Source organism: Salvia splendens, chromosome 19, assembly GCF_004379255.2.
Source record: "Salvia splendens isolate huo1 chromosome 19, SspV2, whole genome shotgun sequence".
Classification (NCBI taxonomy): domain Eukaryota; kingdom Viridiplantae; phylum Streptophyta; class Magnoliopsida; order Lamiales; family Lamiaceae; genus Salvia; species Salvia splendens.
The window spans coordinates 25,353,782-25,371,632 of record NC_056050.1 but is presented as its reverse complement, the minus strand read 5'-3'; the positions used below and the strand labels follow the sequence as shown (position 1 = coordinate 25,371,632).

Sequence of the window (17,851 nt, the reverse complement as noted above, 5' to 3'; positions counted from 1 at the left end):
TTTGGTAAGTTTATCCCACAAGTGCATTTCTAGGGTGGCCTGATAGTATACAGAAATACATTGCTTCAAATTCCACAAAATATTCAATTAAGTGAAAATTAATTATGACAAATTTTGGGATTCATATGATAAAATCTGTACATGTTATGAAGTAAGCAATAGTGTGCTATTTCCATACAAGATTTTCGCACGTGTGACAGTTTGGATCCCGAGTATTTCCAGTCAAGTTAGTTCACAGAAAAGAGCGAGTCTCATCGTCTATAGCTTTTGCGCGGTTATGGTTGAGATCTTAACTAGAGAGAGTATGCTGTTGCATTACATGGAGAAAAAAACATGTGTTTGATATTATCAATGCAAGCATCTATCGCTAGAAGATGAACGCAAAGGCCAACAATTAACGAAGAATGACACTGTGAAGATGAAGACAGAGCACCAAGTTGTTGAGGTTGATGACTTCTCCTCCATCTCAACATACCACACTCAATAATTTTCAATCACTAAACAATTTTTTACTTTGTTGTTCTGCACAATGCATTCTTAGCTACTAAACAAAATTATTTCCCACTTAGTTGATGGATGTAGCTATCCAGATTGAATAAGCCAGGTATGTTAAAGAATATGCACTTGATGTTTTTAGAAACACGAGTTTTGCTCATTTACAGGTAATGAAACATGTACATATGCTTTATTTGCAATTATTAGTGTATTTCTCTAGCTATATATCAATCTTAGTTAATATATTCTTTCTTCTGGTTCATGTCTGTACAGGATAATTTGTAGCTCTTTTTCTCTTATTCCGTTCGGTTAATTCATCCTAAAACATCAAAATTCCTTTTTGCTGTACTAAATTTGTATGCTTCCTGTTGGCAATCGAAACTCGTATTAGAAAAACAAGAACAATAGAATGTAAGCCAGAAAAGAAAACAAACTCTATTGAGATTGATGATTCGATCAGAGAGATTGATGGAAGGCATACATTTGCTCGAGGAAGGAAACTTTCAACCACACAAAGGCGAAGAACGCAATATTGTTGAAGTTGATGAGTCTGATGAATTATCCTTCACCTCATGAAGCAGAGGTGGTGATACAATCACAAAGTAGTTATAAGCAGATGAAGAAAACTCATCTCTATGAATATAACTATATACAAGACTACTGCATTACTACCATTTCTGTAACATGTCAGAATAAAAATAGTGTTACTGATGTTTTCTTGTATTCAAACAAATTTTCCGATTTAAATTATTGAGTCACTCTTTATTTTGCCAATGTCATTTGAAGGTTTCTATGTATCCACTTGTCACTCATGATTAAATGTTAAATTGATCAAGAGTTATTTAAGCCTTACTACATCTGAAGCTCATTATGCTGTTGGAATTTCATTTTAAACCCAGATTTTCAATCCAAAATAATAGCCGAGTTAATCAAACCAAACCCGTTTTTGGTAAGATATGCTCACTGACTAGTCACTCCTAACTCCAAGGTATGTGAACTGCTTATCTTCATAATTCTTATAATTTTACTTTAGATCAATAGCCACTGTTTATAGCAACTGAAACTGACATTTTGTGCAAACTGACATCTTACTTCCTAGGATGTATAGATATTTTTCTTCAAGTGTTTTGTCCTTACTGGATTTATAGATACTTTTCTTTCTTATTTTCTGTGGTGAAAAATTAGCAGCCTTAAAGAAGACTTAAACATGTTGATATTAGTCTTGGAAGACTTTTAAAGATAAGCCAGTTAAAGAACACAACTTCATTCATCACTCCATCATCCCATTTAGAAAACTAAGCTTATCAAATCATATACGCAACGCTATTCAGTAAAGGTACGTCGCATATTATTGATGGGAACTAAATTTATATGCTTCCTTCTTGAGAATATGAGGTTCATGCATGGATTTTAGTTTAAGCTAGATTCTTGAATATAGTAATATTTTGCTTCATATTATTTCTTACTGATTTTCATCCCCAATTCTATAAAGTAGCATGTTAAATATTTGTGTTTATGAACTCTTGAAGTTTAGAGCAAATGTTTAAACTGAAATTGAAATTTTGTTGTTGAAGGAAGAATGAAGTCACTCATATTAGGCCATGTCATCATCTTGCTGAGCTATAGCATAACTTTGAGTCTGGCGATATCTCTGTCGATGCCTAATTGTCAAGAAAAGTGTGGAAATGTCACCATTCCCTTTCCATTTGGGATTGGTTCGGACTGTAGTGCGAATTCCTAATTCACTGTTAATTGTCAGAATTCCACAACACCATTCTTGAGCAGCATCAACATGGAACTACTTAATATCTCTATCAGAGGTACAGTAGTAGTAAAGCAGCCAGTGTCTCTGCCTATCAATTGCTCTACTGATCTGAGTCCCGGTCATCTCCTCGTATCCCTCAAAGGAAGTCCTTTTACTATCTCAGCAAGCTACAACACGTTGGCAGTGTCAGGCTGCAATAATTCGATCTTGTTGCAAATTAATGAGACGAATATTAGAGAAGGATGTACATCCTTTTGTGCTGCCAACTCCGCGGAAACTAGCTGTGATGGGATTAACTTCTGCCAAACAACACTCCCACCACGGCTCAAGGAGCTCGAGTACAAGTACAGAACAACTCAAGCTAGCAATAATGGTAGCTCTTGTGGATTTATCCAGCCAGTTGAGAAGACATGGTTAACAAATGATTACGAAAGGTTCAAAGCATTGGATCGAGGATCGGGATTCACTCCTCTGGTACTTGAGTGGGAAATTGGTGAGCTGAAAGGCTATACAGACAGAATTTGCACATATTCTGATGATTATTGCCTCACAGTTCCTGATGATGTTGGCCGTAGATATGTGGAATTTGCAGACATCTTGATGATGAATGCAGCGTATATCCTTCTCGTTCATACTGCAAATCATCATTCGATAATTATCTGTTTACATACTATTACGAGGAACTGCATTTAGTTTATTATGACGGATATTTTAATGAGAATGATTATGCATCGTCAACCAAATACTGCTCTTGCCCTCGCAGGTATGAAGGTAACCTTTATCTACCAGAGCAATGCATTGATATAAACGAATGCAATAATGCAACACACAATCCCTGTGCAACATTATCTTGCAACAATGTAAGAGGGTATTTTGAATGTATTGATGAAAAGGCAATATATAACGCTCGTCTGAGAACAACGTTCATCATCATTGGCAGTAGTCTTGGCGCTCTGATTCTACTCCTCGTAGCCTGGTGGTCGACAAAGGCCATCAGAAAAAGAATCAAGGCCAACCGGAGACACAAGTTTTACAAGCGAAATGGGGGGCTTCTGATGGAACAACAGCTATCTGCTACTGATAATAGCCACACCAATAGGTTGTATACTTCCAAAGAGTTGATACTGGCTACTGACCACTTTAACGAAAACCGCATAGTTGGACGTGGTGGCCAAGGCACGGTCTACAAAGGAATGTTGAAGAATGGTAAGATTGTGGCAGTGAAGAAATCGCAAAAGGTAGAGGAAGTTGACCTTCAAGTCTTCATCAATGAAGTGGTTATACTGTCACAAATCAACCACAGGAATGTGGTTAAGCTACTAGGATTTTGTCTGGAGACTGAAGTTCCCCTTCTCGTCTACGAGTTCATCCCAAATGAAACCCTTTTTCATCACATTCATGAGCCGAGTGAGGATTTCCCGTTGACATGGGAAATTAGATTGAGAATCGCTAGAGAAGTAGCGGGTGCACTTGCTTACTTGCACTCTTCAGCATATTCACCTATCTATCACCGTGATATCAAGTCAACAAACATACTATTGGATGACAAATACCGCGCTAAGGTGGCGGATTTCGGGACATCAAGGTCAGTAGCTCCTGATAAGACTCACTGCACCACCTTGGTTGTAGGCACCTTCGGCTACTTGGATCCAGAGTATTTACAGACAAATCAATTCACAGAGAAGAGCGATGTATATAGTTTTGGTGTGGTTATGGTTGAGCTTTTAACTGGACAGAAAGCCTTGACATCAATTAGAGCTAGCGAATGAAGGGGTTTAGTCACACATTTCTTGCACTCAATGGAGGAACACGTGTTGTTCGAAATTCTTGATGCAAGGGTCCTCAGAGAAGGCAAGAGGGATGAAATTGCGGCTGTAGCTCAACTTGCTAGAAGATATCTACATTTGAATGGAAAGAGAAGGCCAACAATGAAAGAAGTTTCAGCGGAGTTGGAAGCTATCAAAAAGGTGGAAGAATGCTCGTATGCTGAAGATAGAGATGGTGGCAGCAGAGAGTTTCATTCTCTTTCTATAGAGGCTGATGATTCTACCAGCTTCACTTCTACCACGCCGTTGAGTATCCATTGCTTGGTTAGTGAACCAGATAGATGAAGGACTAGTTTCTTTCACATGCTTTGCTTGCAATATGTTTTTTATAGCATCATTTTCTTTTTTGTCATTCAAGAGTTTGTATTGATCTTAGATTGTTGCTAAAAGTTATGTTATGTATTCAGTATTTGGTTTAGGTGAAATGCATTTGCTTTAAATTCCACAAATATTCACATTAAGTGATATCAATTATGACAAATTTTGAGATTCATATGATAAAATCTGTACATGTTATGAAGTAAGCAATAGTGTGCTATTTCCATACATGATTTTAGCATATCAAGATCAGTAGCTGCTGGTCAGGCTTGACCGTTTGGATCCCGAGTATTTCTAATCAAGTTAGTTCACAGAAAAGTGTGACGTCTAATCGTCTATAGCTTTGGCGTTGTTATGGTTGAGATTTTAACTAGAGAGAAAGTGTTGTTGCATTCCATGGAGAAAAATCATTTGTTTGTTATTGTTGATTCAATGGTGATCAAAGGGAAGAGACTCTTGCTGTAGCAGAACATTCTAGAAGATGAAGGCAAAGAGCACAAAGTTATTCAGGTTGATGACTTCTCCTCCATCTCAACATACCACACTCAATAATATTCAATCACTAAACAATTTTTTACTTACAAAATGCTCTCGACTGCAGATCTAGATCCAGTTCAATATCCAATATTGACCATTGTCATTCATAAGTAGATCTAAACTAGATCTATTATAAAAAAATAGTTCCACACGTTTTTCAGCATGAAAAATTGTCTTCACCGTCCACGTCAGGATATTCTTTTTCCAATTTTTTAACTAAAAAGGGTGGTCATATGACAGGCATGTCCCATAAAAAAATACTCACATTTTTGTCAAAGTAGGATAGCCCATCACCAATTACCATGAAAGAATAAATAGATAAATAATCTTATCTCAATATAAAGTAATAGTAGTTCTGCAAAAAGCATTCTTAGCTACTAAACATAATCATTTACCACTAAGTTGATGGATGTAGCTATCTAAATCATATCCAGATTGAATAAACCAGGTATGATCAAGAATATGCACTTGATGTTTTTATAAACACGAGAAATATCATACATTTTTGCTCATTTACAGTTAAAGATACATGTATATATATATATATATAGGGTTTTGATCTATGCAAAACTAGATTTAAATACAGAAACGCAGAACAATATCATAATTAGGGCACCTTTAGGTCATAATTAGGTAATTTTTAGGTCATGCTAACAAAGCATGACCTAAAACGATCTTAGCATGACATTAAACCCAAATATTATAATATGACCTAAAATTGCTTAATTATGACCTTCCGTGTTTTTGGTTAATTATTGACCATTAGATCATCTAATCCTAGGGCCAAGATTTGGTCTGCATTTCTGGATTTAAACAGATACTTATTTTGATCATCTCCCTATATATATATATATATATATATATATATATATAGGATTTTGATCCAAACAAGAATCCATTTAAACAAAGAAATACAGGCCAATTTTCAGCCGTAGGATTAGGCGAGATGATCTTGAGATTAAAAGATCTAATGGCCCATTTAATTCCCTAAATATTATTATTTTATTCACTAAATATTCATTAAGGTTAATAAAGTCATTAGCTATTTCTCTATTGTTATGCCATCTCCTATAATCTTGCCTACATTTATTTCGGCCAACAAATCACACGCATGAGTTAACAGTTTATTTTCCTCAACTTCTTCTTCTTCCTATCTTCATCTTCTTCAACCGATCTACCATCAAACTTCCATCATACTTTTTTCCATGAAGATTTATTATTTGTGATTTAATATTCGTCGATGTCGTGTTCCAGATTAATCCGTTCCATTCTCAATTTTATATATCATCGTCGTTAGCAGATTCCAACTCCAATCGTGTTCCAGATTAATCAGTTCCATTTCCAATTCTGTATCATCGTCATTAAGTTGTTGGCATACAAAACAGTAGTTTTATGGCATGACTTGAATATTGGATTATTATGACCCAATATACCCACATATTTTCATGACTCAAAACGTCGTTTAGCATGACCCAAAAGCATAACTATTGTTTTTAGTTATTGTGTTTGCATTCTTCTGTCTTGCTAGCTTTTTTAATATGTTTAAAACATGATTACAATCGCGTATTTGGTTTTTTAATATGTTCAGAACACGAGAATATTCTTCGGTCGTACTTCCAATAAGTTTGTTTCATGCGAACATTTCGATCAAATTGTATGAGGCATGCTGGTACTGAGTAGTTTTACGTCATGCCTCGAATGTTGGTATATTATGACACAAATTAACCTAACAATTCTATAACTCAAATATTGATTTATTGTGACCCAATGTATCGAGTAATATTCATCGCATGGGCTATCGTCTACAAAAAACAAGAGGAAAGCATTCAAAAGTCATTGACCCTCTCTTTCACCCATGTAGACTTCAAGGTGTCTAAGCAAATAAACCCTGTTGTCATCAACATTGTCTGTCGTTGTCCAACTCATTTTCAACCTCTGAATAGGTGCGTTGATCACTGATTTGCATTGATTGTGACAACCAATCATTGTTAAATACTTACAAAAGAACGTCCTCTGCAAAACATGGGTTGCAAATATTAGTACGACCAAACAATACATTAACAATAACCAAAAACATCAACTATGCTATTGGGTCATACTAATAATATATTTTAGTCATGGAAACATATGGTTAAATTGGGTCATAATAAGCTGGAACTAGGTTATACGACCAAAGTATACGCTACCAATAACCAAAAACATTAGATATATTTTTGGGTCATACTAAACGGGGATTTCAGTCATAGAAACATTTGGTTAAATTGGGGCATAATAAGCTGGCACTGGGTCATACGACCGACGAATACACTAATAATAACCAAAATCGTCAACTACGATTTTTGGGTCATACTAAACGAAAACTTGAGCCATTGAAGAGGTTTGACCTTTTGCTTATGGAACAAAAAACCACAATTAAATACCAAAGTTCCAAAATCGAAACAAAACTACATGCATTCAAATCCCAGAAAATGAAATCGACATACATTTCGGTGCTTTAGGGATCCGCAAAATCTTCTTCTTCACGTTCGTTCTCTGATACACTACGTGCCGAACAACCAATTAAAGTGACAATTTTGCCTGATTTAGTCAAATTTAAGTCAAGCGTTGAACAAAATCTTACTAACTTTTTCCGTCATGACTAGCAGATCCACATGCTCGAGTGTCCACCATTGTTGAAGTAGGCTTTTGGTTCACCGTCTTCCAAAATCGTGGAGGATTCGATTTTCTGGTGGAGACAACGATTTTGTGGAGGAGACGACGGTTTTGAGGTGGAGACGCTTTGATTTGGAGAAGGGTTTTTGTTGATTTGGAGAAGGGTTTTTGTTGATTTGGTGGTAGAAGTAGGTTTTGGTTCCCCTTCTCCGTCGATTTTCTGGAGTAGGAATAGGGTTTTTGAGGAGGCGACATTTTTGTGGAGGAGAAGACGAATCTGTGGAGGAGACGACGATTTTGAGGGTCCGAGACGATTTTTTGTTGAATGATTTTTTGTTGATTTGGTGGTAGAAGAAGAAGATTTGAGGGAGATTGGAGAGTTTTTGTTGAAAGAGAGTGAAATAGAATGGAACGTGTGCAGTAATTACTCCCAATCCCAATTAATCAGGGCCTAAAAATGGAACGACAGTTATTAATATTTTTGTTTCCTAAATTACCCCTAACATGACATAGATCGGCCTTATTATGACCCATATAAAACGAGGAGTCACTCCAGATCTTAGCCATTAATCTCCAGATCTGACGGTCTAGATATGGTCTGTATTTCTATACTTAAGGACTGATTTTGGTAGAGGAAGACCCTATATATATATATATATATATATATATATATATATATATATATATATATATATATGCTTCATTTGTATTAGTAGTGTACCTCTCTAGCTATGTACTATCAAACTTTGTGTAAATAATCTTTCTTCTGTTATTTTTATGGTGTAAAATAAGACAGTCAAAGTTCAACCCATTGATGAAAACCAAAGCAATAGATTAAATCCATTAATACCTCAAAACTGCACCTGGTTGAACTAACTTTGTGTGCTTCCTTTTGAGATATGTGACTATTATCCATCTTGATTTTTCATATGTTCATCTTGCTTGCCATTGGATATGATTTCCTTGTAGTGTCATCAATATTCATGTATTTAGTCCCTTTTGTAGTTCATCTCCAATCATTGTAGCATGTTAAGGTATTTATAGACTCTTGAATTATTGAACTTTATAGCAGCTGTTTTGACTGTCATTTTTTTCTACAAGAAAAAGGAAAGCATAATGAAGTCACCCATAACAGTCCTTGTATTATCCCTGTTAAGCTTTGCCTTAAGTTTAACTATGTCGTCGCCAGTACCTTTGTCGATGCCTAATTGTGATCAAAAGTGTGGAAATGTCATCATTCCCTTTCCGTTTGGGATTGGTTCCAACTGTAGTGCAAATTCCTCCTTCACTGTCATCTGCCGGAATTCCACAACACCATTCTTGAGTAGCATCAGCATGGAAGTTCTTAATATTTCCATCAGAGGTACAGTCATAGTAAAGCAGCCGGCGGCGTCAACTATGAATTGCTCTACTAGTCTGACCACAGCTCGTCTTCCAATATCTCTCAAAGGAAGTCCGTTTACAATCTCAGCACGCTACAACTCGTTGGTTGTGTCAAGCTGCAAGAATTCAGTCTGGTTGCAAGCTAATGAGACGACTATTCTAGGAGGATGTACATCCATGTGTGATGCCAACACCACAGAAACTAACTGCAACGGCGTTAACTGCTGCCAAGCAACACTTCCACCGCAACTCAAGGAGCTCGAGTACAAGTACAAAACAACTCAAGCTAGCAATGATGATAATAGCTCTTGCGGATATGTTCTCCTAGTCGAGAAGACATGGTTAACAAATCATTACGAAAGCTTCAAAGCATTAGAGCAAGGACTGGGATTTGCTCCTTTGGTACTTGAGTGGGAATTCGGTGAACTGAAAGGTTGTACTAACAGAACTTGCACATATTCTAATGATTATTGCCTCTCATATCCTGATGAATTTGGCCGCAGATATGTAGATGTTACTACCGATTGTTTGCGCATACATCTTGATGATGAATGCAACACATATCCGGCTCGTTATGGATGTGAATCATCATCTCTTTCTAATCAAATTTCATATAATAATGAATATGAAAATTTCCATTCATCCTATTATGATGGATATGGTTATGCATCTTCAACCAAATACTGTTCTTGCCCTAACGGATATGAAGGTAACCCGTATCTACCAGAGAAATGCATTGATATAAACGACTGCGATGATGCTTATTCTTGTCAAGAACCATATTCTTGTCACAATGTTAAAGGGGGTTTTCAATGTATTGATGAAAATGCCAAATATAAAGCTCGACTGAGAACAGCGTTCATCAGTGTTGGCTGTAGTCTCGGTGCTCTGATTCTACTCCTTGTAGCTATGGGGGTGAAAAAAGTCATCAGAAAAAGAATCAAGGCCAACCAGAGACACAAATTTTTCAAGCGAAACGGGGGGCTATTGCTGGAACAACAGCTTTCTGCAACTGATAATGGGCTTGACAAGACCAGATTGTATAGCTCCAAAGAGTTGGCACTGGCTACTGATCACTATAACCAGAACCGCATACTTGGCCGTGGTGGCCAAGGCACGGTCTACAAAGGAATGTTGAAGGATGGTAAGATTGTGGCAGTCAAGAAATCACAAAAGTTAGAGGAATGTGACATTCAAGTCTTCATAAATGAAGTGGTTATTCTATCACAAGTGAACCACAGGAATGTGGTTAAGTTACTAGGATGCTGTCTCGAGACTGAAGTTCCTCTTCTCGTCTACGAGTTCATTCCAAATGGAACTCTCTTCCAACTCATTCATGAGCCAAGTGAAGAGTTCCCCTTGACATGGGAAATGAGAGTGAGAATTGCAAGAGAAGTAGCGGGTTCGCTTTCTTACTTACACTCTTCAGCATCTGTGCCTATCTATCACCGCGATATCAAGTCCACAAACATACTATTGGATGAAAAATACCGCTCTAAGGTCTCAGATTTTGGCACGTCAAGGTCAATAGCTCTTGATCAGACACACTGCACCACCCGAGTTCTAGGCACCTTTGGCTACTTGGATCCGGAGTATTTCCAGTCGAGTCAGTTCACAGAAAAGAGCGACGTCTATAGTTTTGGCGTGGTTATGGTTGAGCTTTTAACCGGAGAGAAAGCTGTGACAGCAATTAGAGCTGAGGAGGGAAGGGGTTTAGCCACACATTTCTTGCACTCAATGGATGAAAACATGTTGTTCGAAATTCTTGACGCAAGGGTCCTCAGAGAAGGCAAGAGGGATGAAATCATGGTTGTAGCTCAACTTGCTAGAAGATGTCTGAATTTGAACGGGAAGAGAAGGCCAACAATGAAGGAAGTTTCAATGGAATTGGAAGGATTAAAAAAGGTGGAAGAATGCTCAAATGTTAAAGATAGAGATGGTGGCAGCAGAGAGTTTCATCCTCTTTCTATTGAGCTTCCTGAGTCTATCAGCTTCTCTTCCATCACTCCGTTTTCGCCAGAAGCTGAGTATCCATTTCTTGGTTAGTGAACCCTGTATAGATGAAGGACTACTTTCTTCATCGGCTTTGCTTGGACAATTGTTTTTCTAACATCATTTTTGTTTTGTCATTCAAGAATTTGTATTGATCTTAGATTGTTGAAAATTTATGTTATGTATTCGGTTTGTATGTGTTACATGTTCGTTGAAAAAATTATGTTATAGATTCGGTGTGGATATGTTACATGCTTCGATTGTTCGTAAGTGACATGAGTACAAAATAACTATTAGTTGAGTTAAGACAAGTGCATCAGTAAGTAATAGTATCATAGGATGGCCTAATGCAGAAAATATATTGCTTCAAATTACAACAAAATATTCATATTATGAGAAAACAAATTCTGCAAGTTAAAAACCAGACTCACCTACCTCCTGACCACGCGTATGTTAGTTCAAATAAAAGAGCGACGTCTATAGCTTTGGCTTCCATGTTGTTATGGTTGCATTTTCACCAGATCTAAATTAAAGTACTTTCTGAGTAAAATACAGTTTTACACGTTTTTCAGCATGAAAAATTGTCTTTGCCATATGATATGCATGTCCCTAAAACAAATACATTTGTGTGAAAGTAGGACAGCCCAATATCACCAATTACCAGGAAAGCACACAAAAAAGTAAAAAGAGAGAAATATATAATCTTATCTCAAGATATATTAAAAGTATTTCCTACACAAGCATTATTAGCTACTCAACAAGATTATTCCCACTTAGTTAATGGATGTATATATGTATCTCAATCATTCTCACTTAGAACTTATCCAGATTGCCATAAAAGCACAAGAAGAATAAGCCAGGTAACTGAAAACCTTCTTGTGGATACTTGATGCATTTTTGCTCATTTAGTTGATATATGTACTTGGTTTCGATATAGATAGATATGTAACTATTATCCTATTCTATATAAATTCGAGATTCTTGAATATCGTTACATGTGCTTCATTTTTCCTTCCTGATTTTTCATATGTTCATCTTGATATGCTTAGTCCTTTTACTTTAGATCATCTTCAATCATAAAAGGTTATAGCTTTACATCTCCTATTTTGGCTAACATCTTTGTTCTACTAGAAATAGGAGGGAAGAATGAAGTCATCCATAATAGTCCATGTGTTGTCTTTGCTTTGCTGTGGCGTAACTTTGACTATGTCGTCTGTATCTATGTCGAGGACTAAGTGTGATCCGAAGTGTGGAAATGACACCATTCCCTTTCCATTTGGGATTGGTTCCAAGTGTAGTGAGAATTCCTCCTTCACTATTATCTGCCGGAATTCCAAAACACCATTCTTGAGTAGCATCAGCATGGAAGTACTTAACATTTCCATCAAAGGTACAGTCATAGTAAAGCAGCCAGTGTCGTCGCATATGAATTTCTCTACTGATCTGACTACAGGCCATCTCTTAACATCCCTCAAAGGAAGTCCGTTTACAATCTCAGCACGCTACAACACATTGGCTGTATCAGGCTGCAAGAATTCGATCTGGTTGCAGGCTGACGAGACGACGACTGTAGGAGAATGTAAATCCTTGTGTGCTTCCAACGCTGTTGAAACTAGCTGCAACGGTGTTAACTGATGCCAAACAACACATCCACCACGACTCAAGGAGCTCGAGTACAAGTACAAAACAACTCAAGCTAGCAATAATGACAGTAGCTCTTGTGGATATGTTGTCCTAGTCGAGAAGGCATGTTTAACAAATCATTACAAAAGCTTCAAAACATTAGGACGTGTTGGTAACCCGTATCTACCGGAGCAATGCATTGATATAGACGAATGCACGAGGAATTCAACAGAGAATCTATGTGGACCATATTCTTGTAACAATGTAAGAGGGGATTATGAATGTATTGATGAAAAGACCAAATATAGAGCTCGGCTGAGAAAAGCGTTCATCGGCAGTTGTCTCGGTGCTGTGATTCTACTCCTCATAGTGTGGATGTGTTACATGCTTTGACTATTTTAGAGAATAAGTATTCAGCTTGTCTTCCATAACTCCATTTTCACCCGAGTACCCATTGTTTGGTGAGTAAATTTTCACCGGAGTAAAAATTATGTTATGTATACAGTGTGGATGTGTTGCATGCTTTGACTATTTTAGAGAATAAGTATTCAGCTTCTCTTCCATCACTCCATTTTCACCCGAGTATCTATTGCTTGGTGAGTGAATTTTCACCCTTGTATCCATTGCTTGATGAGTGAATTTTCACCCGAATAAAAATTATGTTATGTATACAGTGTGACGGGTGAGTATCCATTGCTTGTGAGTGAGAGAATTTTCACCCGAGTATCCGAGTAAAAATTATGTTATGTATACAGTGTGGCGGGTGAGTATCCATTGCTTGGTGAGTGAGTGAATTTTCACCCGAGTATCCATTGCTTGGTGAGTGAATTATGCTATGTATAGAGTGTGGCGGGTGAGTACTTGGTGAGTGAATTTTCACACGAGTATCCATTGCTTGGTTAGAGAATAATGTTATGTATACAGTGTGGCGAGTGAGTACTTGGTGAGTGAATTTTCACCCGAGTATCAATTGCTTGGTGAGTGAATTATGTTATGCATACAGTGTGGCGGGTGAGTACATTTTCATCCGAGTAAAAATTATGTTATTTGCTCACGATTGAATTATGTTAGGTATACAGTGTGGCGGGTGTGTACATTTTCACCCGAGTAAATATTATGTTATTTGCTCACGATTGAATTACACTATGTATACAGTGTGGCGGGACGATTGACTTAAGTTATGTATACAATGTGGTGGGTGAGTACATTTTCACCCGAGTAAAAATTATGTTATTTTCTCATGATTGAATTATGTTTTGCTCACGATTTCACCCAAGTATCGTTGCTTCGTTGCTTGGTGAGTGAACCATAAGGTAACAATTTCACCCGAGTATCGCTGCTTATACAGTGTGGCGGGTGAGTACTTGGTGAGTGAATTTTCACCCGAGTATCCATTGCTTGGTAAGTGAATTATGTTATGTATACAATGTGGCGGGTGAGTACATTTTCACCCTAGTAAAAATTATGGGTGAGTACTTGGTGAGTGAATTTTTACCCGAGTATTCATTGCTTGGTGAGTGAATTAGGTTATGTATACAGTGTGGCGGGTGAGTACATTTTCACCCGAGTAAAAATTATGTTATTTGCTCACGATTGAATTATGTTATGTTTACAGTGTGGCGGGTGAGTACATGTATACAGTGTGACGGGTGAGTACATTTTCATGTTATTTGCTCACGATTGAATTATGTTATGTTTACAGTGTGGCGGGTGAGTACATGTATGCAGTGTGTTCATTGCTTGGTGAGTGAATTATGTTATGAATAAAGTGTGGCGAGTGAGTACATTTTCACCCGAGCGGGTGAGTACATTTTCACTTTGAAAAAAGCGGGTGGCGGGTGAGTTACATTTTCACTTTGAAAAAAGTAAGGATGCCACTGCGTATTTATCATAAGGAGGTCACTGCGTATTAGAAATGGGTCACTCACCCCTTAAAGGGAGAGAGTTATCCATACTTATAAAGAGGAGCTAGGATCGTCAACAAGTCGACGTTGGATAAGATTCAAGAGTTTTACGGTAATCTTAGATTGTTCTAAAAGTTTTTTTTTTTGTATTCAGCGTGGATGTTGTTATATGGTGCATGAAAAATCGTCTTCGGCGTCTATGAGAGAATTTTCTTTTCCTAGAAAAATCGAGAATACTTTTTTGTCAAAGTAGGACAGCCGACAAACTCCCCATCACCAATTACTAGGAAAGAACAAAAAACAACTAAAATGAATAGTAATGTTATATCAAGACAAATTACAAGTAGTTCTGCACTAGCGTTCTTGGCTACTAAACAATATTGATTCCCTATTAGTAGATGGATGTTCATATCTCAATCATTTTCAATTAGAGCTTACCCAGATTGGCACAACTGCACAAGAATTAGCCAGGTTTGTGAAAACATTCTTTTTTATAATTAAGACTTGCACTTGATGTTTTCAATTATATGATCATGTGCCATAGCTTTAATTTACTACAATCTCTCTCTCTCTCTCTCTCTCTCTCTCTCTGCTTGTGCAAATCTATTTTTCTGTTATTTTTGGGGTGAAATTTAAGATATCTAATGTTCTTAAAAGACTTGATACTATTAACAGTTGACTTCAACATTGGACTGCTGAACTAAATTTGTTTGTTTCCTTTTGAGGATATGAGGTTTGACCTTTCATATATTTTAATCTTGCTAAGCATTTGATCAATATTCATATATTTCTAGTCCCTTTTTTAGATCAATAGCATGTTGAGTATTTTTATGAACTATTCTTGACTGACATTTTTGTTCAACAAGAAATAGGAAGGAAGAATGAAGTCATTCATAATAGTCCATGTGTTATCTTTGCTAAGTTGTGGCATAACTTTGAGTCTGGCGATACTCTGTCGATGCCTAATTGTCAAGAAAAGTGTGGAAATGTCACCATTCCCTTTCCATTTGGGATTGGTTCCAACTGTAGTGCAAATTCATTATTCGTTGTTATTTGTCAGAATTCCACAACACCATTGTTGAGCAGCATCAACATGGAACTACTTAATATCTCTATCAGAGGTACAGTAGTAGTAAAGCAGCCGGTGTCGCCGCCTATGAATTGCTCTACTGATCTGAGTCCCGGTCATCTCCTCGTATCCCTCAAAGCAAGTCCTTTTACTATCTCAGCAAGCTACAACACGTTGGCGGTGTCAGGCTGCAATAATTCAATCTTGTTGCAAGTTAATGGGACGACTATTAGAGGAGGGTGTACATCCTTGTGTGCTGCCAATTCCGAAGAAACTAGCTGTGATGGCATCAACTGCTGCCAAACAACACTCCCACCGCGACTCAAGGAGCTCGAGTACAAGTACAGTACAGGTCAATCTATATGTCCAGCCAGTTGAGAAGACATGGTTAACAAATGATTACGAAAGGTTCAAAGCGTTGGAACGAGGATCGGGATTTACTCCTTTGGTACTTGAGTGGGAATTTGGTGAACTGAAAGGCTATACTAACAGAATTTGCACATATTCTGATGATTATTGCCTCACAGTTCCTGATGATGTTGGCCGTAGGTACGCGGAATCAGGTGCTCACGCTTGTTGGCGCAGACATCTTGATGATGAATGCCGCGTGTATCCTTCTCGTTCATACTGCAAATCGTCGTCTGATAGTTATCTGTTTTCATACTACTACGAGGAACTGCATTCGGTTTATTATGACGGATATTTTAATGGATATGATTATGCATCGTCGACCAAATACTGCTCCTGCCCTCGCGGGTATGAAGGTAACCCGTATCTACCAGAGCAATGCAATGATATAAACGAATGCGATAATGCAACACACAATCCCTGTGCAACATTATCTTGCAACAATGTAAGAGGGTATTTTGAATGTATTGATGAAAAGGCAATATATAACGCTCGTCTGAGAACAACGTTCATCATCATTGGCAGTAGTCTCGGCGCTCTGATTCTACTCCTCGTAGCCTGGTGGTCGACAAAGGCCATCAGGAAAAGAATCAAGGCCAACCGGAGACACAAGTTTTTCAAGCGAAATGGGGGGCTTCTGCTGGAACAACAGCTTTCTGCCACTGATAACGGCCTTAACAACGTTAGGCTGTATAGCTCCAAAGAGTTGACATTGGCTACTGATCACTTTAACGAGGACCGCATACTTGGCCGTGGCGGACAAGGCACGGTCTTCAAAGGAATGCTGAAGGATGGTAATATTGTTGCAGTCAAGAAATCACAGAAGGTGGAGGAAGGAGACCTTCAAGTCTTCATTAATGAAATGGTTATACTGCCGCAAGTGAACCACAGGAATGTAGTTAAGCTACTAGGATGTTGTCTGGAGACTGAAGTTCCTCTTCTCGTCTACAAGTTCATCCCAAATGGGACCCTTTTCCAACACATTCATGAGCCGAGTGAGGAATTCCCGTTGACATGGGAAATGAGAATGACAATCGCAAGAGAAGTAGCGGGTGCACTTGCTTACTTGCACTCTTCAGCATATTCGCCTATCTATCACCGTGATATCAAGTCAACAAACATACTATTGGATGACAAATACCGCGCTAAGGTGTCGGATTTTGGGACATCAAGGTCAATAGCACGTGATCAGACTCACTTCACCACCCGCGTTGTAGGCACCTTCGGCTACTTGGATCCAGAGTATTTACAGACACATCAATTCACGGATAAGAGCGATGTCTACAGTTTTGGTGTGGTTATGGTTGAGCTTTTGACCGGTGAGAAAGCAATATCATCCATCAGAGCTGAAGCAGGAAGGAGCTTAGCCACACATTTCTTGCTTTCAATGGAGGGAAACACGTTGTTCGAAATTCTTGACGCAAGGGTCCTCAGAGAAGGCAAGAGGGATGAAATCATGGTTGTAGCTCAACTTGCTAGAAGATGTCTGCATTTGAATGGGAAGAGAAGGCCAACAATGAAGGAAGTTTCAATGGAATTGGAAGGATTAAAAAAGGTGGTAGAATGCTCACATGTTAAAGATAGAGATGGTGGCAGCAGAGAGCTTCATTCTCTTTCTCTAGAGGTTGCTGAGTCTATCAGCTTCTCTTCCATCACCCCGTTTTCGCCCAAGTATCCATTGCTTGGTGAGTGAACAATATGCAAAACTATAGTTGAAGGACTCTTTATTCAACAGCTTTGCTTTGAATAAGTTTTCATAACATCACTTTCTGTTTTAACATTTAAAGAGTGTGTAGTTATGTTTTGTAATCAGTATGTATTTGCCAAATGCTTTAATTGTTTGTTTCTGATCATGGGTAATTAACAATACATTGTTTCA

At 37.8% G+C, this 17,851-nt stretch overlaps 2 protein-coding genes, 1 long non-coding RNA gene and 2 pseudogenes across 5 annotated transcripts; 4 read left to right on the top strand and 1 right to left on the bottom strand.

The window, feature by feature from the left end:
- The first annotated feature begins 150 nt into the window (after window positions 1-150).
- Window positions 151-4,504, top strand: LOC121779801 (annotated as a pseudogene).
- A 2,170-nt stretch (window positions 4,505-6,674) lies between these two features.
- Window positions 6,675-7,583, bottom strand: LOC121779301. The gene is made up of 2 exons (XR_006045769.1): window positions 7,425-7,583; window positions 6,675-6,954 (listed from the first exon to the last, which is right to left on the bottom strand). It is a non-coding gene; the product is annotated as an uncharacterized LOC121779301 (long non-coding RNA).
- Window positions 7,584-8,449: 866 nt separating this feature from the next.
- Window positions 8,450-11,036, top strand: LOC121778583 (wall-associated receptor kinase-like 1). The gene has a single exon (XM_042175951.1). It carries the CDS (start codon window positions 8,710-8,712, stop codon window positions 11,020-11,022), a length of 2,313 nt encoding a protein of 770 aa, XP_042031885.1. The 5' UTR covers window positions 8,450-8,709; the 3' UTR covers window positions 11,023-11,036.
- Window positions 11,037-11,718: 682 nt separating this feature from the next.
- LOC121779457 lies at window positions 11,719-13,196 on the top strand (annotated as a pseudogene).
- A 1,658-nt stretch (window positions 13,197-14,854) lies between these two features.
- On the top strand, window positions 14,855-17,822 carry LOC121779455 (putative wall-associated receptor kinase-like 11). Of its 3 annotated transcripts, none has more exons than XM_042176784.1 (2): window positions 14,855-14,966; window positions 15,362-17,822. In XM_042176784.1, the coding sequence occupies exon 2, from the start codon at window positions 15,782-15,784 to the stop codon at window positions 17,663-17,665; it is 1,884 nt and encodes a 627-aa protein (XP_042032718.1). In that variant the 5' UTR covers window positions 14,855-14,966; window positions 15,362-15,781; the 3' UTR covers window positions 17,666-17,822. The 3 variants fall into 3 exon arrangements, with proteins under 3 accessions (XP_042032718.1, XP_042032719.1, XP_042032717.1); XM_042176785.1 differs by having other exon boundaries at window positions 14,910-14,966; window positions 15,556-17,822; XM_042176783.1 differs by having other exon boundaries at window positions 14,933-14,966; window positions 15,171-17,822.
- Window positions 17,823-17,851: the final 29 nt, after the last annotated feature.